Source organism: Phacochoerus africanus, chromosome 10 (genome assembly GCF_016906955.1).
Source record: "Phacochoerus africanus isolate WHEZ1 chromosome 10, ROS_Pafr_v1, whole genome shotgun sequence".
Lineage (NCBI taxonomy): Eukaryota > Metazoa > Chordata > Mammalia > Artiodactyla > Suidae > Phacochoerus > Phacochoerus africanus.
In genome coordinates, this window is record NC_062553.1 from 104,915,154 (window position 1) to 104,942,434 (window position 27,281).

The following is a 27,281-nucleotide window of genomic DNA, read 5'->3' on the forward strand; positions in this document are numbered from 1 at the left end:
GGGTAAGGGTTCGATCCCTGGCCTGGCACAGTGGGTTAAAGATTCCGGTGTTACCGCAGCTGTGGCTTGGATTCAGTCCTTGGCTGGGTAACTTATTTATGCCATGGGTGTGACCATTTAAAAAAAAAAAAAGAATTAAAAATTTTTATATGTTGTTGTTTGGGAAAATAAGAGCATCTTTGACTTGCTTGAATAATATTTCTGCAAAATACAGGTAAAATAGAAGAGCCATAATGATCACTCTTCCTGACCCAGAACTGAAGGACTGAGGCACGTTGACATGTATCATAGCCTTGAACATGGGAATGACATTTAAGTTTCTTTTTGTTTTCTACATTCCGTGCTCTCTTGTCCTCCACAGTTTAAAAAGTTTTGAAAAACTCTTTTCTCTAAATACTTCACACATGCAATCTTGTCTACGTTTCTCCTTTCCTATAGAAAAAGGATAGAAAATTCATTAGCTCATAGTTAGCAATTTTTGCTATTTATTTGATAAATTAAGTCATCTTCCTTCTCCTTCCAGTTCATTATTAATACATGTAATAAATATAAAAATACATTTATTTCTCCAGATGCTTTCAAATTGGTCACATATTTTTTAAAGATTTTCTTCTCAGTTTTTTATTTTATTTTATTATTATTATCTTTTTTGCTTTTTAGGGCCACACCCGCAGCATATGGAGGTTCCCAGGCCAGGGGTCAAATCGGAGTTATAGCTGCTGGCCTATACCACAGCCACAGCAACTCGGGATCCAAGCCACATCTGTGACCCACATCACAGCTCTCAGCAATGCCAGATCCTAACCCACTGAGCAAGGGCAGGGATCGAACCCGCAACCTCATGGTTCCTAGTCGGATTCGTTTCCACTGTGCCACAACAGGAACTCCCTTCTCAGCTTTTTTTTTTTATTTTCAGGTCTTACCTCCAAATGGCTTTTGGCAACTTGCCTCAGTTAAATTAACACACTAAAGGTGACTTGCTACATGACTTGGAAATGACCTGGCTAGCGCTTGGGGCTACCCACCAGGAATGGTGACGTTGACATTGACATTGTATTTTTTCCCCACCCTGAAAGCAGTTCATGTAAGAAGACGTGCTTGGGTAAATGTAGAGTTTCTGTAGGTGTCAACTCTGAAGAGGGAAATAGTAATTTGGCTTTTCCATTATCCTTCTTTATAGAATCAGTTTTATAATTGGATAATCACACCTAGGTTTTAGGAAATTTTCAATTGCTTGGTACAACATAATCTGGGCAACATAACATTGTTATGCGGTATGATAAGCAATGTCCATTTTCCTGAAGAATCATTACTGTATGCTGCTTTATTTCAGCAAGGATGTAATTCAACACATATTTATTGTTTACTCAGTATGTGCTGTACTCTTCTTGGTCCTGAGATATGTCAGTGAACAAAACAGACAAGATCTCTGTTCTCACAGAGCTCACATTTTAACAGAAAGAGGCAAGACAATGAACCTGATGATAAGAAAATTATTGAATGAATGGAGGAAGGAACAAGCAGAGCTGTTGGAAGGCTGAGGGCTGCTTGGAGGAGGGGATAGAGTGTAGGTTTCAGATTGCAGAGGGTAGACAGGTAGGCCTGACCGAGAAGCTTCGATACTTGGCTCATACAGAGAAGGAAATATTTTGAAGGTATTTTCATGGCCATAAAGAAGTGAGATAGGAGTTCTCTGGGACCTGGTGGGTCAAGGGTCCGGCTTTGTCACTGCTGTGGCACAGGTTCAGTCTCTGGCCTGGGAATTTCTGCCCTAGTGGGTGGGGGAAGTGACATAAATGAAGGAAAGACTTGGGCTAACGTGTAATTCTGTTGGAGAGACAAAGGAAGTTTGCCTCTAGGCTTATTATTTTTAACACTTTCATCTTTAAAGTAGACTATTTTACAGCTTTCCTTCGAGGAACAGAAAACTGCCAGTTATTTTGTTATGGAAGAAACAAACTTGATTCATAGGGTTTTTTAAGTCCAAAATATATTTTGATCGTCCATGGAACATTGTGTGTTCTGATAGCAATGAACTGTGGCTTCTGTAAGTGGCCTATAATTAGACAGCAAAATATAATTCTTCCTTAGGGAATGACAGATAAACTATAATAGGTCAAGGTTTAAAAGAAATGTGGGAAAATGCCTCTCAGCTATAGAGTTCTTTGCTGTCATAGCTCCTCGAGGGGAGGATGTCTTACTCAAGTTTCCAACATCTGTTCCAGCAGAAAAATGATGCTGATCTTTGCAAACATACTCATAACTTGAAAGACTTCATCAGCCTAACCCAATCCAAACAGACCATTTTTTGCTTAAGAATCATTACTCACAGTTTATAATTTAGTCATGAACTATGACTTCCATTCAGGAAAACTGATGCTATGGTGCCCTCTTAGCTGCACTGACATCTTATTTTCTCTTTTGAGACTCTGGGTGCCCTGTCCCCAGGAGCAGCCCTTTCACAGACTTCAGCATATGGTCTGATTTGACCTTCCCACTAAAAAGCCCTCCTGGCATTAGAGGGCCTGGGGAGAAGGTCACAGCTGTGTTTGCTTTAAGATGCTCTTGCCCATCGCAAGAGAAGCGTCTCCCAGTGTAGTTATTTGTGCATATATATTGGAATGAACTTAATGTAACCTGAGGTTTACCTAGGCTGTTAGGAGTAAAAAAAAATTTCTTTTCTTTTTGGCTGCACCCATGGCATGTGGAAATTCCCAGGCCAGGGACTGAACCCGAGCCGCAGTTGCAACCTGTGCCACAGCTGCAGCAAGGCCAGATCTTTAAAAATCTGCTGTGCCACAAAGGAACTTCCAAGGAGTAAATTTCCTATTTAGGAATGTACCTTAAAAATTAGAACTAATATTCAAACATTTTGTGAGTTTATTTTTAAAAGACTAAAAATTGAATAAAGTACAGGAGATGGTGAAACAAGCAGAAATTCTAAAAATCCCTCATCAGTCCCTCATGGTAATTGTAAAACACGTACCTATCACAATAGGATAGAATTTACTAATTGATACACAGGTTTTCAAAACCTATACCAACCATTCTTCCAAAGACATCGTTTTAGTTTTGTGAATGATGAAACCTCTTAACTGTCTTCTGTCAGAGTTGTTACCATCCAGTAACAACTAATTTGAGGTGTGTGTGTGTGAGAGAGAGAGGGGGGAGAGACAGACAGACAGATACTTGGCCAGTCAGGACCTACTACCTGACTTTGAAAACTTCTTAAAATCATTTCATCCTTCCTCTTTATCTTCCTTCTTCTCAGCTGGACTGGGCTCCTTGCCTACTGGCCACCAACATACCCTGAGCTCCAGCTTTTCTTCCCAAGTTGTGCTGTTCTCATCAGTGTTCTCAGTCAGTGGAAATGTAACTCCTTGTAAACTACCCACCTCTCTCTTGAAAGAAACCCTTATTGACCATTCTCTGCCTGCCCCCCAACAAGTGATTTCTTCTTTTCTTTGGTACCTTCACTCAGTACCTAGTATGACTTTCCCTGGGCTTAATGATAGTATATTTGTGGGTACCTAGTAGATATTTTGTTTGTACATTCAAAAACTATTGACTGCACACTCTCTCAGGTATTGTGCTAACAGGAGATATGATTAAAAACAAAAACAACCTTAGACTAGTGGGTCTGAGAACTTAGTAGTGATACTGGAAAGGAAAGCTCTTTGAGCTGCACAGCCTAAGCCAGTCCTGAGGGGCCAGTTCGAGACTTGGTCCCAGTTTAGACAAGGTCTCTGAGAACAAGTCAGGAGGAGAGAGGGATATGTCTTGTATTGTAACAGGAAGGAGAAAGGAAGACATTAGGTAGGTGCTGGTGAATTTTTAGGGGAAAGTCTAGGGGGTTCCTCTCTGAGGTTTTCCTGTATATCTTTGTGAGCAAGGAGGCAGAGGTATTTATTGAGGGAGGTGGGGGGGGGAGCTTATTTGAAGGATGAAATGGAGTTGCAAAGATATAAAACAGCTCCTATAGAGAAAGAGAGACACACTTCATGGGTACCAGCAATCATCAAGGGCTCAGTTCAGGTCACAGACCGTGGGTGATTGGCACCTTTCACTGAAGCAGTGCTTCTGTGGAAGCAATCTAAGAGTGGTTTCCAAAAGTATAGCACAGAGAATGAATGGAAATTCAGGCTACAGCTCTGCAGTTGATTGGACAAGTCACTTCCTCTCACTGACTTCCATGCCCTTCTAAACATCATGGTTGATAATCCCACTCACAGGGTTGTTAGCATCTCATCATCACGTTGAGGTTTTATATACATAAAGGCATTTAAACGACAAACCATGCAGATAGTAGTTACGATTTTATAAGTTTGAATCAGTAACATATGCCAGGATTTTTCCAACCTCCTCCTCTCCAAACCAAAACAAACTAATTTCCAAGTTAAAGATACCTTTGAATCCAATATAAGCTCTAGATATAACAAAAATAAATAGACTCAATAGCCATGTTGAAGAGAAGAAAATGAAAATAATCTCTGAAGTACCACAAATAAACTAGCAAGAAGGTAACTTTCTGGAAATATGAAAACACAAAGTTTTAGGTTAAGGGCCAACTAAAAACATTCTTAAATTAGGGTATGGCGCTAAAAAGCAAATTTCTGATGCATACAGAAGTTCCCAGGCTAGGGGTCGAATTGGAGCTACAGCTGCTAGCCTGCGTCACAGCCACAATAACATTGGATCTGAGCCATGTCTGCGACCTACACCGCAGCTCACGGCAACATCGGGTCCCCAACCCACTGAGCAAGGCCGGGGATTGAACCCGTGTCCTCATGGATACTAGTTGGGTTTGTTACCACTGAGCTGCAAGGGGAACTCCCAATATGATACATTTTGAGTGTTTTGTTATCAGGCTCAGCCTCTTTTTAGAAAATGTATAACATCATTTTTTAAAGGCATTCAAAAATTATTCTTTCATGCCTTACTTGGTATTTTTAAAAGGTCAGCAAAATGGTACTGCTGTTGAGAAAACGTGTACAGTAAGTAGCCTATTGCTCTGTACCTTGCTGTCCGTGGAGGCTGACTGAATGTCCTGTACGGTGAAGTCAAAAATAGAAAACACACACAAGCTGCTTCTCATTTCTCTTTCCTATGGAAATATCTTTAATAAGTTCAGTGGATACAGACTCTCTTTTCATTTTAGCTGCTGGCATAATCCTCTGGGAATCTGCCTCTGCTCGTCTTCCAGCAAGCCTAATAGTCTGAATGTTTAACATATTTAAAGTGTAATTGTTCATCACAGGTTCTGGATTATCTTTTCACATACCGTCTTTATGCTTCTACTTATGTCCCCCAATTAATCCAAATTACCAACTGACCTCTCTTGAGGTAGACCCAAAAAGAAAGCAACACTCCAGCCTCAAAGAAGTAGTGATGTGTCAAAGTCACATTTGACCACATAAAGCCATTGCTGCTGGAGATACGTATTTACACTGATTTACTGGGGACTACCTGATGTTGAATATGATCCTTTATCAAGCTGGAGGACCATGTCTCATGGTGGCAGGTCGTCTTGCTATAAACCTTCTGATCTGATTTAGGAACCGCTGTAGGCAAAAATGTCTCTCCCATTACCAGTCACTATTTAGCTATTTCCTTCAAGCACTTAGTAAAATATTGGTCATATGGGGACAACTGTACAGTCCCCAGACACTGATCATTTTCCTGGAGACTTTTCTTGCAGGAAATAAAAAGAGAGAAAAAGAGAAGAGACTATACATTGAAAATGAGACATATGTATTTTTTCAAAATCAGTACACAGTATTAGAAGATGAGGGAAAGGCAGTTAGAGAGTGAGCTTGCCTTTGTGCGTGTGTTAGAATTTAGGTGAACTCTGGTCCAGAAAAGCAAGGAGGTGGGCAGTGAGGCAATGGAAGAAGAAAAGTGGAGACGGAGACGCTTTTCACTCAGGAATATCTTCGAGATAGGCAGGAATAACCTTCCCAAGTCAGAGTGGTCCTGAAATCTCCGATTTGGCCACTCTGTCTTGTCTCTCCCCTCCTCTGCACCTTCGGAGTTCGATGTTTCAGCAAAAAGTTAGGAGTTTGCTTTAGAAATCACTTCTCCATCGCATTCCCCTGCTGAGTGTCTTCACGCAAGGCTCCCTGGCTTTTTGCTTCGTTATGTTTCATCTCCATTGAGAATGTGGAGAGCAGGGTGGGTGCTCAGCTGCTCACCCCCACCCCCATCAGCTTCCTTTTTGTGCTTGGGGGCTGCCTATCCCAACAATGCCACCATTTCCCTGCAAAAAGTCAAGGAAATGTTGGGAGAGAATTAGAAATTTTACAGTGTTTTCTTGGCTGTTATCTTCTGTAAATTTTCCACCTTCTGTAATTTCTATGTAACTTATGCCTAAAATGCCTAAAACATGATTTCATGTTTAATCACATTTTGTTTCACCCAGAATATTTTTGAACCATAACCAAAGGATTTTTTTCAAGAAAAGTATAGGTTTCTTAATTTTGTGATGGTAATAACAGACATAAATTCAGTTAAATGTTATTATAGTTACACAAAATGTATGAAGCATAATTATCTTGAGTATTTTATTAACTACTGATATGGTTTTAATTTTTAGTTGTACAGTGCCACCTACTGGATCTGTGCTGTAAGAACACCTCCATATTTTCTTAGCTTTCAAGATTTAGTATAATCAGCTTGTAATATTAAACTGCCCTCACTTTTGCTAGAACAGAGACTATATTGCAAGACTTGCACATTCAGACTTTTATTAAGGATATGTCAAAATAGAAACACATAGGCTATAAACTTTGTCAAAATTCTCCATGTCGGATCTGTCTAGGATGTGCTTCATTTTCTCTGATCATCTATTTTTGTTTTTGATTACAATTTGTAATAGTTTAATGTTGCTTTTATTAATGGTCATTTCCTAAATATTCTTTCTGCTCCACTTTGCTCTTTTAATTGCACATGTGCATGCTTGTTTCATGTCTTTCTACCCCACTGGACTGTATGCCCCACCAAGGCACACAACATACCCAGCACCGACTGTACAAATGTTAAAGAGAATGGCAGGAATACTTGGAAAACTGATACTATATAAACATAGGAAAACTTTAAAAATTGTATTAGTAGTGCCAAGGAAGTTACTAATTGATGTGTTTTGTTGTTTACTTCTTCCATATGGAATAATTACCAGAAGTTTTAACACTCAACCTGGTTTTTCAATGAATTATATTCTTGTTCGTGGTCCAAAATCAACCATGGGGTTAATATATGCACAGAAAAGAGATACATTTTATTCAATAGAAGCATCTTAATTAAAATTAGTACCAGCGAAGTATTTGACTTAACCCTGGGAGTCCAAAAATACAAACAAAATTTTCAGATATTATTTTCCTCCCTTTTCTTTCCCCAGCATCCTCATCACGTTCATGTTATACAAACTCATGTCGCACAGGATCAGAACCAAGAATAGCCAGGTGAGGGTTTTAGAGCTAGTCTCTCCATCCTTTTCCTTTTTCCATTTGAGAGAAGAACAGAAAGGAAGACAGGCAGGAATATACTAGAGGCCAAATGATTAAAACACACTTATAAACAAAATGATAAAATGTGAAAATATTTTCTGAGCTAAGTGTGACATAATATAAAAAATTAGGGAATTTTTGGAAAGTAATTCGATTTTTTTTTAAAGCCGTATGCAGTAATGTTGAACTCAGAAGAATAGTGAGATTAGCTATTTATGAGCTCATGCACACCACTGTAGGCCAGATAAGCAGCCATCTGGAGAAAGCAGAGAAAAATCTCTGATGGTTTTTCAACCTAGACCAAGAGATGAAACAAGACAGCATAATTTAGAAACCCTAGTCTTTGTTGCCGAAAAAGAAAATGTAAACAGTTAAAAAGCTTTTAACATTCTTTGCTGTCACCTCAATTGTCTGAAGACCTTCTTTACCTATCTGTCATCCAGTTTGTAAGAGTGAAAATAGAAAAAATGCAAGTGTATTTAATAGCCTCGGTACAGTCATTACTCGACTCCAGTTTGTTACTAGACATGCATTTTCAGTTCTGCAAGTTTGAATCTGCCAGGACTGGAATGCTTTAGGTGTTAGCTGCCGACAATTTCACAGTGATTTTCAGCTGGGCCTGCCTTTGCATAAATCTTGGTAAAAATAAGGTTAATTTTCCTCTGCTTTGCCTAGCAAAAAATTGAGCCAGGTTTTGTTTCTAAAGTGTCTCGGGGAATTGGTTGTAGCCTTTGAACGCTTCAAAGATAAAAGGACGAGGGAAGTAAATTTGGCTGGAGTCTATGGAAATTGCGGGCTTTAACCCTAGTTTAACTCTCTTGAAAACATCTTCTGATCTCAGAGGTTGATGCCATAGGACAGAGCAGCAACCCAAAATCCAAAGATGATTGGATTTTTGATGCAGAAAAAGCTGCCTTTTCATGACGTTTTTGTTGGCTTTCACTTCTTATTCAGATTCTCCATTCATTGTCCTAAGAATCTCTTGTTGGTTCCTGCATCTTTTTGTTTGCCTCCCTTTTGTCCCCTCAGATTATTTCTTACTATTAGCAGTTGAAGAGGACACACATTCATCACTTTATGCCTTTCAAACAAAAATATTATATAAAAAGTGTTGTATATGTCAATATTTAAAAGTATATGTGTATTTAAATCAAACTCCTGTAATGGTTTTAAAGTCTCCTGTGCCTCTCAACCTTTTTAACCATCAGATTGTCTCGAAAGCCCCCAAAAGTCCCTATCTTCTCAATAATTTTTTACAATAAGTTAGCTAATTGAAATATTTATATAGATACAATTTAAATTTTATATAAATATTTCTATAAAATAGCTAATTTAAATAGATATATTACATATATAAATATTTATATAAAATGGCTAATTTAAATGTATATATAAATTTATATATAAAATATTTCTATATATAAGCATATCTCAAACCTATCAAACTGTAACTCTCCTATTAAATATACGCTGTCTCCTGAGCTGAGTGGTTTTGAGAGAGGAAAGGTTGTTCTGTTCAGATATGATGATGACACTTAGTTATCTCAGATGTAATAATTTTGTGCCAGGCATAGTGGTCTCTACTGGACATAGATTTCTCATTTAATCCTTGTCATAGTCCTACCAACGGGACACCAGAGCTATGTTATAGATCAGAAGAGACCAGAAACAAGACAATCCATCTTCGGGTTCCTTGAGACAAGAGGAGGGTAGAGGGCAGTGCAAAGGGAGTGATTCTGAATGTATTTTATTTTTATCCTTCACTGATTCTTTTATGTTTTATACTACTTTTTTTTTTTTTCTTTTCCTGCTCTGAGACCTCACAACTCATTCTGAAACCTTAGCAGTAGATTAGTTTTTACATTGAATATCTCAGCAGGGACATACAGTAAATCTCTCTCACTTTCTTTCATTTTTTTTTCCCCTAAGAAAATGGCCCTTATGACCCCTTCTTATCACCACCTTCCTCCCACTCTTCAAGTCTTAATGAAAAAGCAGTTGGGAAGTTTCCATTGTGGTGCAGCAGAAACGAACCCGACTAGTAACCAGGAGGACACAGATTCAATCCCTGGCCTCACTTATTGGGTTAAGGATCTGGCGTTGCCGTGAGCTGTGGTGTAGGTCGCAGAAATGGCTTGCATCTGGCGTTGCTGTGGCTCTGGTGTAGGCCTGCAGCTATAGCTCCGATTCGACCTCTAGCCTGGGAATTTCCATGTGCTGTGGGTGTAGTCCCCCTCCAAAAAAAGCAGTCTGCCTTATTTACATCTTGAAAGAAAAACTTAGTTGATGTGCCAAACCCTCTAATTGTCAAGCTTTTCTAAAAATGTTATTTTGAAGGAGATTTATAAAAACAAGAAGAAGCTTTGTGGTTTTATTCTGAAAGCCAGAAAGGTTGGGAAACAAGGCAGACTTCTAATGCTGAGCCTTTTCACTTTCAAGTTGTAAAAGATGTGTAATGGTTTCTATGTATGTTTATGAGGAAGAAGCAGTTGAAATACTTATTTTTTTGTTTTGGCAACACATAACCAGCCACGTTGAGAGTACTTCCTGAGACATGTTATCATGGGACAATGAAACAGAAAAGGCAGAATCAGCTTCTTTGCCTAAATAAGTGAACATTGTTGCATATTTCTTCAGAGAGTTGCCATTTTGAAGAAATATTTTGTGTCCTGTAATGAAACTATCTAAACAGCGCACCACTGTGCAAACTAGAGCTTTTACAATCAGACCCAATTCCCTTCTTTCTTTATACTTAACAAACTTCCCAAAATATGTGCTACAAAGTGTTTAGGACATTTCAACATAGGCTTCATTAATTATGTATTACCATCACAATATGTTTCTCTTTCCATCTTTGCACATGTAGGTAAATATACGTACACACATATACATAAATCGACATATGTGCTTATAAATTAGATGTACATTTAAGTTAATTTTTGTTTGGGAATTACCTTTCAGTATCAAGATAGGCATCCTTACTCCCCGGTGAACACTAATAGTTGAGTTCCTTAGAGCCCAGGGTTTTCAAATGACAACGAATACGTAGGATCTCTAAAATAACCTAGAAATCCTCTACCCACGTGTCTCTTACTGTGCTTGCTTCCTGTAGACACCCCTCTACTTGGTCAATCATGGGGAGACTGGACCAGTCAGATGCAACAGGTGCAAAGCCTACATGTGCCCGTTCATGCAGTTCATTGAGGGAGGAAGGAGGTACCAGTGTGGATTTTGCAGCTGTGTGAATGATGGTAAGTGGCAGCAACCCATGCTCTCAGGGGCAGCTCTGTAGTAAACAGAATACAAGCTACACTTCTTGGCCTGGGAAAAAATATATGTATCTGGAGTTCCCATCGTGGCTCAGTGGTTAGCGAATCTGACTAGAATCCATGAGGTTGCAGGTTCGATCCCTGTCCTTGCTCAGTGGGTTGAGGATCTGGCGTTGCCGTTAGCTGTGGTGTAGGTCGCAGACGCGGCTTGGATCTGGCGTTGCTGTGGCTCTGGCGTAGGCTGGCAGCTGCAGCTCCGATTAGACCCCTAGCCAGGGAACCTCCATATGCCCCAGGAGTGGCCCAGGAATGGTGAAAAGACCAAAAAAAAAAAAAAAAAAAGTATGTATGTATGTATGTATCTGTTACAGTTCTCAGACCCTAGCTTTTCCTCAACACATTCAAGAGTAGCTCAAAGGAATGACACGACAGGGAACAATCTCTCAGTCTTGTCTTCTGCAGACATAAGAGGTAACATTTCATTTTGCCTTCAGCTGAGGCTTTATGGAAAGGAATTGTGAAATGAAGTGACTTCTCTACTTTTGAGTTTTATAGGAAATATAACAACTTCCCTGTGGGACTCAGGCATTTATATGAGGCTAAGAGGGGCTCAGATGTCCTAAACTGAGTATATTCTGGTTGGTTTCCTTTCAAGGAAATGATAAAGAAGAACTTTCTTTTATCTCTGTTTATCTATGTTGACAGAAGATAAACTTGAGAGACTGCCCCCTCTTTCACCATTCCTCTGAACTGTTCTTCAATATAAGTTCATTGGTATTTAGGAAAAGCTCATGTATAATTGAGAGCTTTAACGTGTATATAATTTTTTCCCTCCAAGATGAATGTCCAATTGTTTAAGAAAGAAGAAAACATTTTTACGAAGGGCTGTCCCAGATTTGCTGTATTTTCAGCTTCATTCCAGTATGAATTTGCAGATGTTGGAAAAAATGGCCAGCTTGCCAAAAGTGCTTACATTTATCGTATTTATAACATGTCTCTATTTTTAGTTCTTTGGTGTCAAATAAAGCAGATTCTGAGGCTGAGAACATTCCCACATTCGTTTACACTTGCAGAGTTCTTCCAGAGCCAGGGGATGATTATGAGAGCATGAGGCGTTTGTGTGTTACCCTGTTTCTTATCTTCATAACCACCCTCCCCTGCAGGGCACTAGGAAAGCATAGCACTCTGCCTGGGAGCCAGGTCTCCCGTGGGTGCTGGATGCTCCCTAATGACAAGGGAGCCCAGACCCAGTTTCTGCCCGTGTCATCCCGTTCATGGCCTCTGAGCCCCAAGAGTCTTCTCTGGTGGGAGACTGGTCTCCTTGTTTGCCCGCCCCCTTACACAGTCCACGGCTTTGCCCGACTCCTAGTGCTGGCGAGGCACTGGGTAAAGCTTTCTCATGAGGACCTTTGGTCACTTCTTAAAAATACCTTGCTGTGGAATAGATTCTTTGGTTTCCAGCATCATCTCAAAGACTGGGTTATGGTCCTCTTGGAAGTTCTCTCTGCTTGCTCTGACTGTGGCATCTACTCAATACCAACAGGATATACTCATGAGACTGGATTCTGTTGGTTCTCCCTGTCACCACCACCCCTTGCCCAGGACTTCTCTTTCTAAGGAAGATCTTATTCCATCTCTCAGCCTGGATGAAACCTGCAACCAAATCCTGGGCTATCACACAATCTCAGGACCTGGATTTCAGGAACCCTATGACCACACACCTCCCTGTGTTTTGGTTTTGGAGGAAAAAAGTCTTGAGACAGCAGAGGCCTCTCCTGAAGCATTTTGATGAATGTCTCCACCAAGGTCACCAGATCCTCAAGGTCTTCACTCAGGCCCTCAACTTTCTTAGCAGGGTGATCAAAAATTTATCCAGGATCTGTCCACTGAGATCATCTGAGATCTTCAGTTTAGCATGACTCTCTGGCCTCACACTTGAAGTGCCATCTCCAAGCCTTAAAAGGCCCTGACACTTCCTGGTAGGGGAAAAAAAAAAAACACTCAGAGTTCTTCTACACAAAATTCCCCTCTCTTGGGAGGCACTCCTAGGAAGCTGCCATGTTCATTTTCTAATAGGGTTATTCATATTAGACTACAATATTTACTCCCACAAGGAGGCCAGGCTCCCTTAGGTTTCCACTGACACCTACATTCTTCATTTGGGTTTAAAAAAGGCACACATTTGGAGTTAGAAAGAACCCAGCAGGCTTGGTTACATGACTCCTCTCTGTTTCCCTTCAAGGTATCCAGACATTGCACAGTGGGAAGCATATGAGGCCAAAAGACACACTGGAAGATGGGTATCATGTGGCAGTGCATAATTTATGGGGAGCATGAATTCTGGTTTATAAAACATGGCAGATAAATGCTAACAGACATAAAATTAATTTTAAGGGGAAATTTTTTTTCGCATATTATAGGCAGGTGTGTGAATGAAAATACATTGTAGAAGCTGTGTAGAAGCCACCACCCCGATGCATCCTAGAACACCAATGCATCGTCCATCTCATCTAAACATAACATGATAGCAGTTTAAGGCCCTCATAGCCTTCTGTTCTCCTTTCTTTTTTTTTAAGGGCCGCACTCATGGCATATGGATGTTCCCAGGTTAGAGGTCCAATCAGAGCTGCAGTTGCTGGCCTATGCCACAGCCACAGCAAGTCCAGAACCGAGCTGCGCCTGCGACCTACGCCACAGCTCACTGCAACACCGGATCCTCAACCCGCTGAGTGAGGCCAGGGATCAAACCTTCATCTGCATGGATACTAGTCGGGTTCGTAACCTGCTGAGCTGCAGCAGGAACTCCCCCTTATGGCTTTCTTAGCTCAGCTGAGGCCATCAGTTTCTCACTTCCATAACCTTTTCAAGACCTTGAATTTTCCAGATTCAGAGATCCGTATGTACTTATGAGTCTTGTTTAAAAAGAAGTGGCTCTGGCGTAGGCCAGTGGCTACAGCTCCGATTCGACCCCTAGCCTGGGAACCTCCATATGCCGTGGGAGCAGCCCAAAGAAACAGCAAAAAGACTAAATAAATAAATAAATAAATAATAAAAAATAAAAAGAAGTGGCTATGTGATGATAAGAAAGTGGGAAAAAATTCAAGCCTTAGTGATATTTTCAGTCCAAACTAAGAAAAAAATCCTGTTGTAATTTGTGTGTTAGTTCACAGCTAAAAATAAAGAATACTGAGTTGTTGGTTTTAAAACAAAAGTCATTACTTCTGTTATTTTGCAAATGAAGTTGTTGTTCATTATGAAATGCTTGAAACCAGAGCATTCCTGTTTATTCAGATACTTCTATTGTCAGTGGTTTAATGGCCAGCCCTATTAATCTCAGGGCAATGGGAGTTCGTTTTCACAGAGATACCAGGCCATATTTGTCCAAGTGTTCAGTGTGTGACTCATAAGTGTTTCTGTGCTATTGGATGACTTCCAGGTCTTTGCCAGAACTAACCTTCTTAGACATTTGAATCAAATTAAGAGTTCCTCGGCCGAGAGCTTAGTGGTGTAGTCTTTCCCTAATACAGTAATCCTCTCTGCTCTGAAGCCCAAACATTAAAGATTACCATGCAAACTCCCCATGGCTGAAGACATTTCTTAATTAAAGGATAATAAATATTATAGCTCATAGTATAGTCCAAGTAACCAATGTATATTTGCTGGCACAATGAAAATTTAAATAGAAAAGCCAGAATTCTTTTTAAAAGAGGTAATTAAACAGGGACACTTGTTTCGATTGTGACAATTTAAAAACACTGGTATTTTTATCCCCTATTTCTCTATAGTGATCTAAATCATTAATGTTCTTTGTCATCAATAACTGTGGAAGGGTTAAGAGGATATTTTAGAAAACCCTCATTCTTTCTAAGACATGCTTTTTAATATGGATATTTAGAATATACTGCATTCCAGCTTTACAATATTTTTTTCTCATACTAACTCCTTTCTTCCCATAATAAATTTTGAAAACTGACTAAATCGTCTGTGTTATAAAAACAAAATATTTCCTTTCCTATTTTGTTTTTGTTAGTTCCGCCATTCTATTTCCAACATCTGGACCACATTGGAAGAAGACTGGACCACTACGAGAAGCCAGAGCTATCTCTAGGATCTTATGAATATGTTGCTACTTTGGATTACTGCAGAGTAAGTGTTCCCAGGACTTGTGTGTTTATATACAGATGTCAAATACAAGTGCCTAATTTTCACTTGTAATGAACTGACTCTTAATTCACAAACAAAGCATGTTGTGGTGCCATGAGGATGAAGAAATGCCTAAGACACAGATCAAGGCTTCTAGGCTGTGAACATGATTAAACAACCAGGCCATCCGCTGCAATGATCTTTTTAAAAACTAAGAAGGGGTGGCAGAAGTATAAAATAATTTATGTCCCTAGCAGATAGAATATGCTAGGTTCTTAATGCAGCAGTTCCATATCGTACCTCTGACTTGTTTTGTCAGTCATCTCAGAAAAACTTCCCTTCTAAGACAAAAACTCAGCCACTATGGTCAGTAAGACTCTGGGCATGTTTCTGTAGCTCCTCTCTCTACTCCATTTGTCACCTCGGTGATGTAAGGCTCTCAGAATCTCCCTTAGATTGTTTCAGCAGACTGGGATCCTGGGCTCTGGTTTCCTTGCTTTAACATGTAACCATGAGACTATAATGAAACACGATGAATGATTTTAGAGGAGTACAGGGTGGGTAGGAAGGATATAGATATGGAAGATCAAGCAAGATCTCAGGATTTGCCAGCTCTGTAGGATTGAGTAGATACTTATGGGTTTTATTCCAGAGGGTTTGGACACTGTCTCACAGGTAACAGAGGACCAAAGTGTTATCTAAGCAGAGTGGTTATCTTTTAAGGAGAAAACTCATGAGATATGGAGGGCAGGGAATAGGGGCAGGGGAAAGAGAGACGAGATCAGCAAGCAGTGACAAAAGGATCAGTCAGGAGGCTGTTCACTGAATTAACTTTGAAGAGAAATCTAAAAATTACATTTATGCTTTGGCCTCTGCTGCAGGAGAAAACATTTGCTCAGAGCAATAAAAATGAGCTTTCAGGTTTAATAAAATAAAATGTAACCTGAAAAGAAAAAGAAGAAGAAAAAAATGTTACTATGAGACTCTTTCTTCTACCTTAATCTAAAAAATTAAATTCAAAAACTTAACTGGCCTCATAAGACCGTTAACTGTTGGACCCCAGGCTACCACCTCAGCTGTATCTTCAGTTGTGTGGAACTCTTTCCCCCCTACTCTGAATTCATCACTCTCCATACAACTCCATACTTTAAGATACTCTTCTGACCCAACTACCTTTCCATCCTCCCATGTATCCCACCCAGAAAACCCCTACTTATTCTCTAATCTCTGGCTGAAAGTTTATCGTGTGCGTGTGTGTGCGCGTGTGTGCATGCATGCATGCTCGCATACACAAAAGTTTCTCTGACTTCATCGTTGTCATTTACTAAATTTTCAGATTTTTTTTCCCCATAGAATTGGTCCATATACCTGTTTTAGCCATGATCCCCATAGAATTTGAAGCTTCTTCTATTTTCCCTCTTCATAGATTCTGATATCCTTAGGGACAAGAATCTTGCCCTAGCTACCTTCATGGCATCTACCATCGTGTCTGCCACAGTGTAGGCAGCTGATCAGTGCATGTGGAGGAATGAATGAGCCAATCAGTTTGCAGGTGTGTCGCTCTTCCCAGGCTTGGCCATGTCCCTTCTTCAATATCATAATGATTGTAACATCATTATAGGTACCTTGCAGGGCTTTAAAATTCTTTAGAGATTTGAAATTACCTTCTTGGGTATCAGTTCAGATTTCAGCTTGTATCTGAAGTACCATGTGTTAGACTTGAAGAAACTGAGTCCTTTTAACTTAATTCTCCTTCTAAAAATGAATGCTTCCCAATCAATGCCCAGTTCTCAGAAAACAACCTCTGCCCCAAGGATTTCTTTCCTAGATATTTGCTAGGGGACCAGTCCATGTTATATTGAATAACATTGCAAAGAATGTTTTTTTTCCTAAGTAGAAGTTTTTTCAACTGAGTGGATTTTTGTTGTTGTTTGTTTGTTTTGTTTTGGCTTTTTAGGGCCACACCTGTGGCATATGGAAGTTCTCAGGCTAGGGGTCAAATCAGAGCTACAGCTGCTGGCCTGTGCCACAGCCACAGCAACGCCAGATCCGAGCCACATCTGTGACATATACTAACAGCTCACAGCCATGCTAGATCCTTAAACCATTGAATGAGGCCAGGGATTGAACCCGCATCCTCATGGATCCTAGTCGGGTTTGTTAACTACTGAGCCACGAAGGGAACTCCTCAACTGAGTGGATTTTTAAATGTTTTTCAGTGAACGTAATTTTTAACATTTATTTTAGTGCTTTATATGATTTTTTCACTATATTACCTAGAACTATTTATTAAAGAAAGGTGATTACTTTGTTAATTTTAAATGTAATATTTGAACATATTTTGGGAAACATAACATTTTTTGGTACAAATGCTTTATTTCAGGCAAAAAACTTGTCCTAAAGTACTAGTTACTTTTTGACAGCTTGCTTATTCTTTATTGCTGTTGACAAGGAGAATGATTAGGCAGAACATAAATATTTGAAGTTCTAATTAAATGTAATAAAGCCTTTGTAACTAATGATGGAAAATTTTTTTACCGATCTTTGCAATAGTACTGTAAATCTAACTAAGCCCTGAGTTTCCAGTTCTTTGCCAAAAAGGCTATATTATCTTGATTTTATGCTTTTTTAGTAGAAACTTAGGCAGGGAGTCAAATCTATTTCTGGGAACAAAAGTCTCAGTATCTTCAAACTCTGTTATCTGGAAATGTTCCAGATTCCTAATTGGTGGGAAATCTTATACAGCAGGCAACGAACCAAGTAAAAACTGTACGTTTTGAAAAGTTTTGTGTAAGCTTCACCTTCCTTTTATTGTTCCAAGTAGGGTTCATAATAAAAAAAAAGATACCGTGTTTTCAAATTTAATTATAACTTATAAATGAAGTATGACAATGAATTGCCTTAGAGATTTGGATGATGAAAAAGAGCTTATATAATTTGTATGCGTATTTTTTAAAAATCACACAAACTTTAAAAAGAATTACAAAAATCACACGTGTCCTATTCATTTTAGTTTATCTTAATACCAATTTTAGATGATAAAATTAACATTCACCATGTGATGCTCTATGCTAAGTGCTTTCTATGTATTGTATTATTTAATTCTCACAGTGAATTCATGGGGTGAGTACCACCTTTTTGTGGGGAAACTGAGAGAGTTTAAGTACCAACCTCAGAACTTGAATCCTGCATTGCTGTGGTGGCCTAGGCCAGCAGCTCCAGCTCCAATTTGACCCCTAGCCTGGGAACTTCCATATGCTGTGGATGCAGCCCTAAAAAAAACAGCCCAAAAAAGCCTTTTCTCCACTTAATTTTAATTCACTTTGTCATGGGTTATATAACTAGCATGTCCAAGGCACTTTGGCTCATGTGTGTGAGTGATACCAGTATTAGCAAGATTATGAATCTGATCTCAAAGTCCTGACCATGCATAGACCTGATAAGAAAAATATATAACTATGAATTAAAATAAATACTGTAAGAGGAGAATGATCAGAGTGCCATAAGAAAACACATGAGCAATAATTTCTGATTTGGAGACTGGGGAAGTCTTCAAAGCACGGGGGACATTTGAGCTGGTTAAAACATGAACAGAGCATGGACGTGTGGAGGTGGAAGGAGAAACTAAATGATGAACTGAAGCAGTTTCTCAGAGGTATTTGCAACTTACTCCGATTTCTTCAGGGGCCGGTGGGCTTTGTAGATGCGTGACAGGGACTCGGGTAGGAACTGGGATAATTGGAAAGTATATTCTCGCTTCCCCCAAAACCCATTCAAATTCAAATATTTTTTAAAACTGTGCCAAACAAAATTCTTTTCTGGCCAGATTCTTGGCCCAGGCTTACTAGATTGTGACTTCTGGATAGGAAATGTTTTGAAAATGGCAAACACTTAAATCAGTCAGAGGAATGTGTATTGGGAGATAATAGGAAGTAAAGCTGGGAAATTGTTTTGAGACACACAGATAACCCTTTAATTTTCCACTGGGTTTGGCATCATAACTTTATCTCTTGGATTTTTATACACGTTTGCTAAATGAGCATTATGGGGAGTCTCAAATGCCAGGCCATTAAAGAATTTATGTTAATTCAGTCGGCCATGAGGACAATCAAAGGCAAAGAGGGAGTTGTTTCTATTAATCTACCCTTCCCTCTCCACATTAACTCACTAGGCCAACAGTGCTGAGCACTGCGTTGAGTCAAGCTCTGTGCTTGGCTCTGGGGACGCTGGAAACCTTCTGTCCTCAGAGGCGGTAGCACTGGGGCCTTTATTGGGCCTTGGACAGTTTATTCTGACAGCAGTCTATGTAATGAGAGGAGGGAGATTGGCGGTAGGGAGGTATTAGAAGTTAATATGGTAGTCCACACCTGAGGGAAATATAGCACATCCTCAGAAAGATGACAATTACTAAATGATCCAGTAATTACTAAATGTAATTACTGAATTACTAAATGATCCAGTAATTCTGGATATATACCCAAAACAATTAAAAAGACTCAGATGTTTGCACACCCATGTTGATAAAACATCAGTCGCAATAGCCAAAAGGTGGAAGCAATCCAAGTATCCACAGATAAACAAAATGTGCTACAGACATACCATGCAATATTTTTCAGCCAAAAAAGAGAAGGGAACTGACCTATACTACTACAACGTGGATGAACATTCACTTATGCTAAGTGAAATTAGCCGGTCCCATAAATGACAAATGCTGTATGATTTTACTGATATGCAGTACCCAGAGTAGTCCCCTTCATAGAGACAGAAAGCAGAAATGTGGAAGGGGGGTTGCCAGGGGCTGGAGAGAGGGGGGAATGGTAAATGATTGTTTAATGGGTAGAGAGTCTCAGTTTCCCATAATAGAAGGAGTTCTAGACATAGATGGTGGTGATGATGGCACAGTGGTGTGAAATGTACTCAGTACCGCTGAACTGTACACTTAAAAGTGGTTAAGATGGTGAATTATGTTCTGTATATTTTACCACAATTAAAAATAATTTTAGGGAGTTCCTGTTGTCGTGGCTCAGTGGTAACAAACCCAGCTAGTATCCATGAGGATGTGGGTTTGATCCCTGGCCTCGCTCAGTGGATTAAGGACCTGGTGTTGCTGCAAGCTGGGATGTAGGTCACAGATGTGGCTTGGATCTGGTGTTGCTGTGGCTGTGGTGTAGGCCGGCAGCTGCAGCTCTGATTTGACTCCTAGCCCAGGAACTTCCATATAAGGCAGGTGCGGCCAGAAAAAAAAAAGAAGTAAAAGTAATTTTTAAAAAGAAAATATGGATCTACGTTTTGGTTCTGGAACTAGAAGGAGCTGCAGGGCTTCACAGTTAACTGGGTGTGCATAGTAAGGGAGGTGGACAATTCCACAGAGAAAATGAGATGTCAGGCCCAGGTTATCTTAAAGGATCGTGTTTTCTGTAAGTGTCTTGCCGAAAAGACCAGCATAGTGGGAGAAATGTGTTAACTTATGAGAGTTGGAGTGTGAGGTGCTGGCCCTTTCTGAGGAGGTGTGCTGTGTTTGACCAGATGCCCATCAGGAGCTCAGGTAAGAAACCACGAGGAGAGAATCTGAGGAGTCGCCTGTGCAGAGGTGCTGGTTAAAACTGAGCAAATAAGGTTCTGGGATGGTGCTTGCGGTAAGGAAAGAGAAGAAGGTATCCTTTGGAGAAAGATAAGAAAATGAAAAAACAGAAGAAGTGGGGAGAGGAAATGACCTCATGGTGCCTCAGCCGCTGAAAAAGTGAAAGTGGTCCTACATGCGGAAAATTGTAGAGATAAAGGAGACTGAGGATGAGCGCCGGATTTTATTTCAAATCCTGCAACCAGGAGATCTGCGGCCTTCAGGAGAGCCGTTTTTGTAAGATGTCACCGTAAACCAGGATTTTAATGAGTTCCTACATGTTCAGCTTGGCCAGACAAAGCAAGCTGGCTTGGATGGGTAGAGTAATCTGTTAAGGCAGCCAGTGGTGTAGCCGTTACAACTGTCTAGGCACAGGATGACAAGCTTCCTGGTGGTTAAGAGTAGGAATGAGAGGCATTCCCGTTGTGGCACAGTGGAAATGAATCCGACTGGTACCCATGAGGACTCGGGTTTGATCTCTGGCCATTCTCAGTGTTTGGGGGATCCACTGTTGCTGTGAGCTGTGGCTAGGTTGCAGACACAGCTCGGATCCCTCGGTGGCTATGGCTGTGGCCGGCATCTGCAGCTCCAGTTCAACTTCTAGCCTGGGAACTGCTATATGCCATATGCCCTGGGTGTGGCCCTAAAAAGCAAAAAAAAAAAAAAAAAAGAGTAGGAATGGGGTAAGACGTGAAAGAGGCATTTTGAAAGAATAAGCCAATGGGACTTGGCAATTGAAGAAAAAGGAATAGTCAAACCTTTTTTCATGTTTTCAAGACTTTAAGTTGACCTATGATGATATTATTGGTACAAACAGAGATATTGGAAGAGAATGTCATTTAGAGGAGGAATGAATTAGTTTTGCATACATAGAAAAAAGTTACAGTGAAGCATTCTGTAGAAACGTAGTTTGGAGATATGGTGATGCTGAGTTTAGGAGAGAATGAATGCAAGAATGGTAAGGCATAGTTGGCTTGATCACAAAGACGTTTTGATTTAATTAATGCAAACAGTTGTTATCTTCAGTCTGTGTTATGAATTGGATTACATGGGAATCAGGAATGATTTGCAGTAAAATCATTGCTCAGATAGCAGTATTATTATCTTCACTGGTCTGATTTTGGATGTGGCAAAGCAGTGAAGTTTTCAGGTGGATAATTTTCAAGTCATGCAATATTTTTTTCTTTTTTCAAATGAACTTCTATTAGAAAAATGTTAGGAGTTCCCATGCGGCTCAATGGTAACAAACCCATCTAGTATCCATGAGGGTGCAGGTTTGATCCCTGGCCTTGCTCAATGGGTTAAGGATCCGGCGTGGCTGTGAGCTGCAGTGTTAGTTGCAGAGACAACTCAGATCCCGAGTTGCTGTGGCTGTGGTATAGGCTGGCAGCTGAAGGTCTGATTCCATCCCTAGCCTGGGAACTTCCATATGCTGTGGGTGCAGCCCTAAAAAGACAAAAAAAAGAAGGAAGGAAGGAGAGAAGGAAGGTATGCAAGAAGGAAGGAAGAATGTTACATCTAGTTGGATATAGATGAATTAGTAAGATAATTTGAAAATACTGTAAACTAATTTTATAATTAGTAAAAAGTACAATTTTAGGACATTTTTGTCATGAAGTTAAAAGTTAAATCAGCCTTAATTCCTTATTCTCCAGAGTGAGTCACTCAAGTTGTTTGCCTGGGATTCTATTTTCTAAATATTTTTAAGATCCAACTGAGGAATTGCTTCCTAAGAGCTGTTTGAACACCAGCCAGTAAAGAGACCGACAGCTACAAAACATTCATGTAGCAGCTGCCTTATGTTATAGTGATTGTTTCAACAGATAGGCCCAGTATTCAATTTTTTAACCATAAAAATGTAAGAAATAGGTAAGTAATAATATAGTATAATTTTTAAAGTATACAATTATATTTTCATATCTTTAAAGAGCTTATAGAGGAAGAGAGTTGAAAATGACAACATCAACTTAATGAAGTTTTACTGTAGTTTAAGAAACAACTGCTAACCATAGTTTTGTATTCTTTGGGAGTACAGTTTGCCAGGGTTCCATACACATTTCTTCCTCTAAGGCAGAGTGTTACAAGAAGGGCCACCATAGACCGTACTTACCTTTACAGCTGTGATAAGAAGGTTTTTCAAGCACTGCAAAATTACTTCTTCACTATCTGTCATAATCCTATCTAATTCAATAGTGGGACCCAGGTCATATCCTGGGAAATAGCTTTTATCTGTTTTATAGCATCAGAGATTTTTCCAGAAAAAGATTTAATTCCGCAGATGTATCATAAAATACTCTGATGACCTTCGAGAGTTTCTGGTTGTTCTAATTTGATTATGAAATGTATATAGTTAATTATATGTATGTGGTTTGTTTGCTTTCCTGTAGAAGAATAAACCTCCCAACCCACCAGCCTTTATCTTCATGATCGATGTCTCGTATAGTAACATTAAGAATGGACTTGTGAAGCTCATATGTGAGGAACTGAAGACCGTGCTGGAAAGACTTCCAAAGTAAGGGAACTGCCATTCTTTCTGTAACTTACTCAATGTTGCTGAATTAATATACTGGCCAGAAAACGAGTGCTGAATGGCCCTTGATATTTTTTGCTAATAGGGACATTGGATAATTATTTATAAACTAAACAGCATCAAACAGTCCTTAAAAAGTCAGAGTGATCTTTTGTACAAAGTAAGAGAAACAAATGATAAGAAATAATGAATACTATGGTAAACAACATTCAAAATACATTTTAAATTATGAGGAGGATCCCAAGGAGTAAAGAGACTTGGTGGCAGGGAAGAAAGCCTTCCTGTGTAAGAGGAAGACATGCTTAAGAAAATAAAAGAGGCCCAGAGTTCCTGTTGTGGCTTAGTGAGTTAAGAACCTGACTACTATCCATGAGAATACAGATTGGATACCTGGCCTCTCTCAGTGGGTTAAAGGATCTGGCGTTGCCATGAGCTGCAGTGTAGATGGCAGACACAGCTCAGATCTGGCTCTGATTTGACCCCTAGTCTGGAAACTTCCATAACTGTAAAAAGAAAAAAAAAAAAGAAGAAGAAGGAGGAAAGAAAAGATGCTGGGAAAGACCGTCTGAAACTTAGTGTCTGTACCAGTCTTAACATCTTCTACCTCCCTGCCTCCTGAACAGAAGCAGCCTCTGTTCTAGAAAGGGATGCTTTGAGGGGTGTGTTGGCTGCAGCCCCTGGGTGCCCCCCAGTCCACAGATGCCCCCCAGTCCATAGCTGCCCACTGCTCTGTGATTGTTCCACACGTGGCTGGTGCTTTGGCCCACATGAGGCTCCGCTGAGCAAACTCTGGACCTCCCAGGAATGGTTTTGTTTGTATTCATGAAGCTGAAATCATAATATTCACCAGGATGGTTTGGAAAAGCAGTGGGGAAGTTTAAAAAACTTTGAGGTGATTTCAAACTGAATTCTACAATGAAGAATGAACTGGGAGCAGATTGAAGATAGGGCATAGGAAAAGCCTCTGATGCCTGCCAATGGCTGTGACTATAGTTTCTGTTACCTCATCCTCAGGGACACTTGATAAGTGTGGACTTTCTGTGGAAAATGGCATATTTGATCACAGACCTCTCACAGGGCGACTTTAATTCGGCATCTGAATTTCAAACTTGAGTATTAGATAAGAAAAAGAGACCATCTGGAAATGGTCTCTTTTTCTTATCTCTCAAACTGGTTCAAAAAATTTTTTATTGGGAGTTCCTGTCATGGCACAGCAGAAACGAATCTGACTAGTATCCATGGGGATGCGGGTTCAATCCCTGGGCTCACTCAGTGGGTTAAGGATCCCAGCATTGCTGTGAGCTGTGGTATAGTCTGCAGACATGGCTTGGATCTGGTGTGGCTGTAGTGTAGGCTGGCAGCTGTAGCTCCAATCTGACCCCTAGCCTGGGAACTTTCATATGCTGTGGGTGTGGTCCTAAAGAGAAAAAAAAAATGTTTTGAAGTATCATTGATTAACAGTATTATGTTAGTTTTAGACATATAGTACAATGATTCAGATATACACAGATTTAAGATTTTCCCTTATAGGTTATTATAAGATACTGAGCAGAGTTCCTACTATACAGTAGGTCCCTGTTGGTTATCTATTTTATATATAGCAGTGTGTATGTTTTTTGTTTTATTTTTATTAAAGTATGGTTGATTTACAATGTTGTGCCACTTTCTGCTGTACAGCAACGTGACTCAGACACACACACACACACACACACACACACATTCTTTTTTTTTTAATGTTATTTTCTATCATGGTCTATCCCAGGAGATTGGATATAGTTCCCTGTGCTATACATTAGGAATTAGGACCATGTTGCTTATCCATTCTAAATGTAACAGTTTGCATCTACTAACCCCAAAATTTCTGTTCATCCCACTCCCTCCCCACTCTCCCTTGGCAACCACAAGTCTGCTCTGTCTGTCTGTGAGTCTGTTTCTGTTTTGTAGATATGTTCATTTGTGACCCCCTTTTTTCTCTTTTTTTTTGGCTGCCCATCAGCATATTGAGTTCCCAGGCCAGGGATCAAATCTGAGCCAGAGCTGCGACCTGTGCCACAGCTGTGGTAATGCCACATCCTTAGCCCACTGTGCTGGGCTGGGGAATCAGACCTGCGTCTGTCCATGAATCCTGTTGCACCACAGTGGAAATTCTTGTGCCATAGTTTAGTTTCCACATATAAGTGATATCATATGGTACTTGGCTTTTTCTCGCTTCACTTAGAATGACAATCTATAGGTCCATCCATGTTGCTACAGATGGCATTATTTCATTCTTTTTTATGGTCGAGTAGTATTCCTTGGTGTTTATGTATGACATATTAATCCATTCATCTTTCGATGGACATTTAGGTTGTTTCCATGTCTTGGCTATTGGTAATAGTGCTGCTATGAAGATGGAGGTGCATGTATCTTTTTCAGTTATGGATTTATCCAGATATATGCCCAGGAGTGAGATTGTAGGATTATATGTTAGCTCTGTTTTTAGTTTTTTAAGGAGCCTCCATACTGTTCTCCATAGTGGGTGTACCAATTTACATTCCCAGAAATAATGTAGTAGGGTTCCTTTTTCTCCACATCCTCTCCTTCATTTATTATTTGTAGACTTTTTTTTTTTTTTTTTTAGCCACAGCCATGGCAGTGTGGAAGTTCTTAGGCCAGGGATCAAACCCGCACCACAGCAGTGACCCACGCCTCTACAGTGGTAACTCTGGATCCTTAACCTGTTGTACCACAAGAGAACTTCATTATTATTTGTAGACTTTTTGATGATGGCCATTCTGACTGCCGTGAGGTGATATTTCATTGCAGTTTTGATTTGCACTTCTCTAATTAGTGAAGTTGAACATCTTTTCATGTGCTACTTGGCCATCTGTATGTCTTTGGAGAAATGTCTATTTAGATCCTCTGGCCATTTTTTGATTGGATTGCTTGTGTTTTTTTTTTTTTGATATTAAGCTATATGAGTTTATATATATATATAAATGAGATTAATCCCTTGTCAGGTGCATCATTTGCAAATATTTCTTCCCATTCCATAGATTGCATTTTGTTTTCTGGTTTCCTTTGCTGTGCAAAAGCTTTTAAGTTTAATTAGAGGTCGCATTTTTTTGCTTTTGTTTTTATTTCCATTACTGTAGGAAATGGATCCAAAAAGATACTGCTTGATTTATGTCAAAAAGTGTCCTACCCATGTTTTCCTTTAGGAGTTTTATAGTATCTGGTTTTACATTTATGTCTTTAATCCATTTTGAGTTTATTTTTGTATATGGTGTTAGAGAGTTTTCTGATTTCATTCTTTTACATGCAACTGTCCATCAAACTGTTTCAAATTTCTTTTCATCATCTGCTTTCATAGTCACTTCACCAACCCAGTCAGGGTTTCTTTTCAAACTCACTGGTGATATGAAGCTTATAACCCAATGATGTAAGCTATGAAATCACACTGTTAGGTTTCATCATAACTTTTATATCCCATTGGAGAGATGTGTGACTCTGACAAAGGATAGGAGGAAAAAATAAAAGAATACTGCTATTCCCTTCCACTTCTCAAATATCTCTCTGGAAAGTTTTTATTTAAGCCAAAATATCTTCGTTTTCTTTATCTTCTGAAGCAATTGTTTTTTTTTTTTCTCCCCTAAATTTTATTTTGGGCCGTGTGTATGTAGAAATTTATATTTTTGATAACGATTGCCAGCAATTTGATTTACTTTGAACTGAAACAGGTAATATGCCAAAGAGCCTTTATAAAGCACAGTATAGGTCTGATTAATGGCTAAGGTATGTTCACCTCTTAGCTCATCTTTTGAAAAGGAAAAGCTTATGCCTTATTATTCAACTTTGAATTTGCATCTTTAAGATTGCCTGGTTGCCAGACTTTTCTGTCTGACATCTGTAACAAAAAAAAGATTTGAAGTGTTTCGTTTGTTATTCAGATCAAACTTTAGGGCTGCACCTGAGGCACATGGAGGTTCCCAGGCTAAGGGTCAAACTGGAGCTGAAGCTGATAGCCTACACCACAGCCATAGCAACGTGGGATTGGAGCCACCTCTGTGACCTACACCACAGCCCATGGCAATGCCAGATTCCCAGCCCACTGAGCCAAACCAGGGATCGAACTGGCATCCTCATGAATGCTAGTTGGGTTCGTTAACTGCTGAGCCAGGATAGGAACTCCCTAGTTGTTTGGTTTTAATGCTGCTGTAGCTAAAATGTTCAAAATG

At 39.7% G+C, this 27,281-nt stretch overlaps 1 protein-coding gene across 1 annotated transcript in view; it reads left to right on the plus strand.

Moving 5' to 3' along the window:
• Window positions 1-27,281, plus strand: part of SEC24D (SEC24 homolog D, COPII coat complex component) — a 121,352-nt gene that overhangs the window by 60,587 nt on the left and 33,484 nt on the right. The window contains exons 9-11 of the mRNA XM_047799694.1: window positions 10,615-10,753; window positions 14,802-14,917; window positions 22,922-23,046. Coding sequence (XP_047655650.1) covers window positions 10,615-10,753; window positions 14,802-14,917; window positions 22,922-23,046 — 380 coding nt within the window. The remainder of the gene's footprint in view (window positions 1-10,614; window positions 10,754-14,801; window positions 14,918-22,921; window positions 23,047-27,281) is intronic.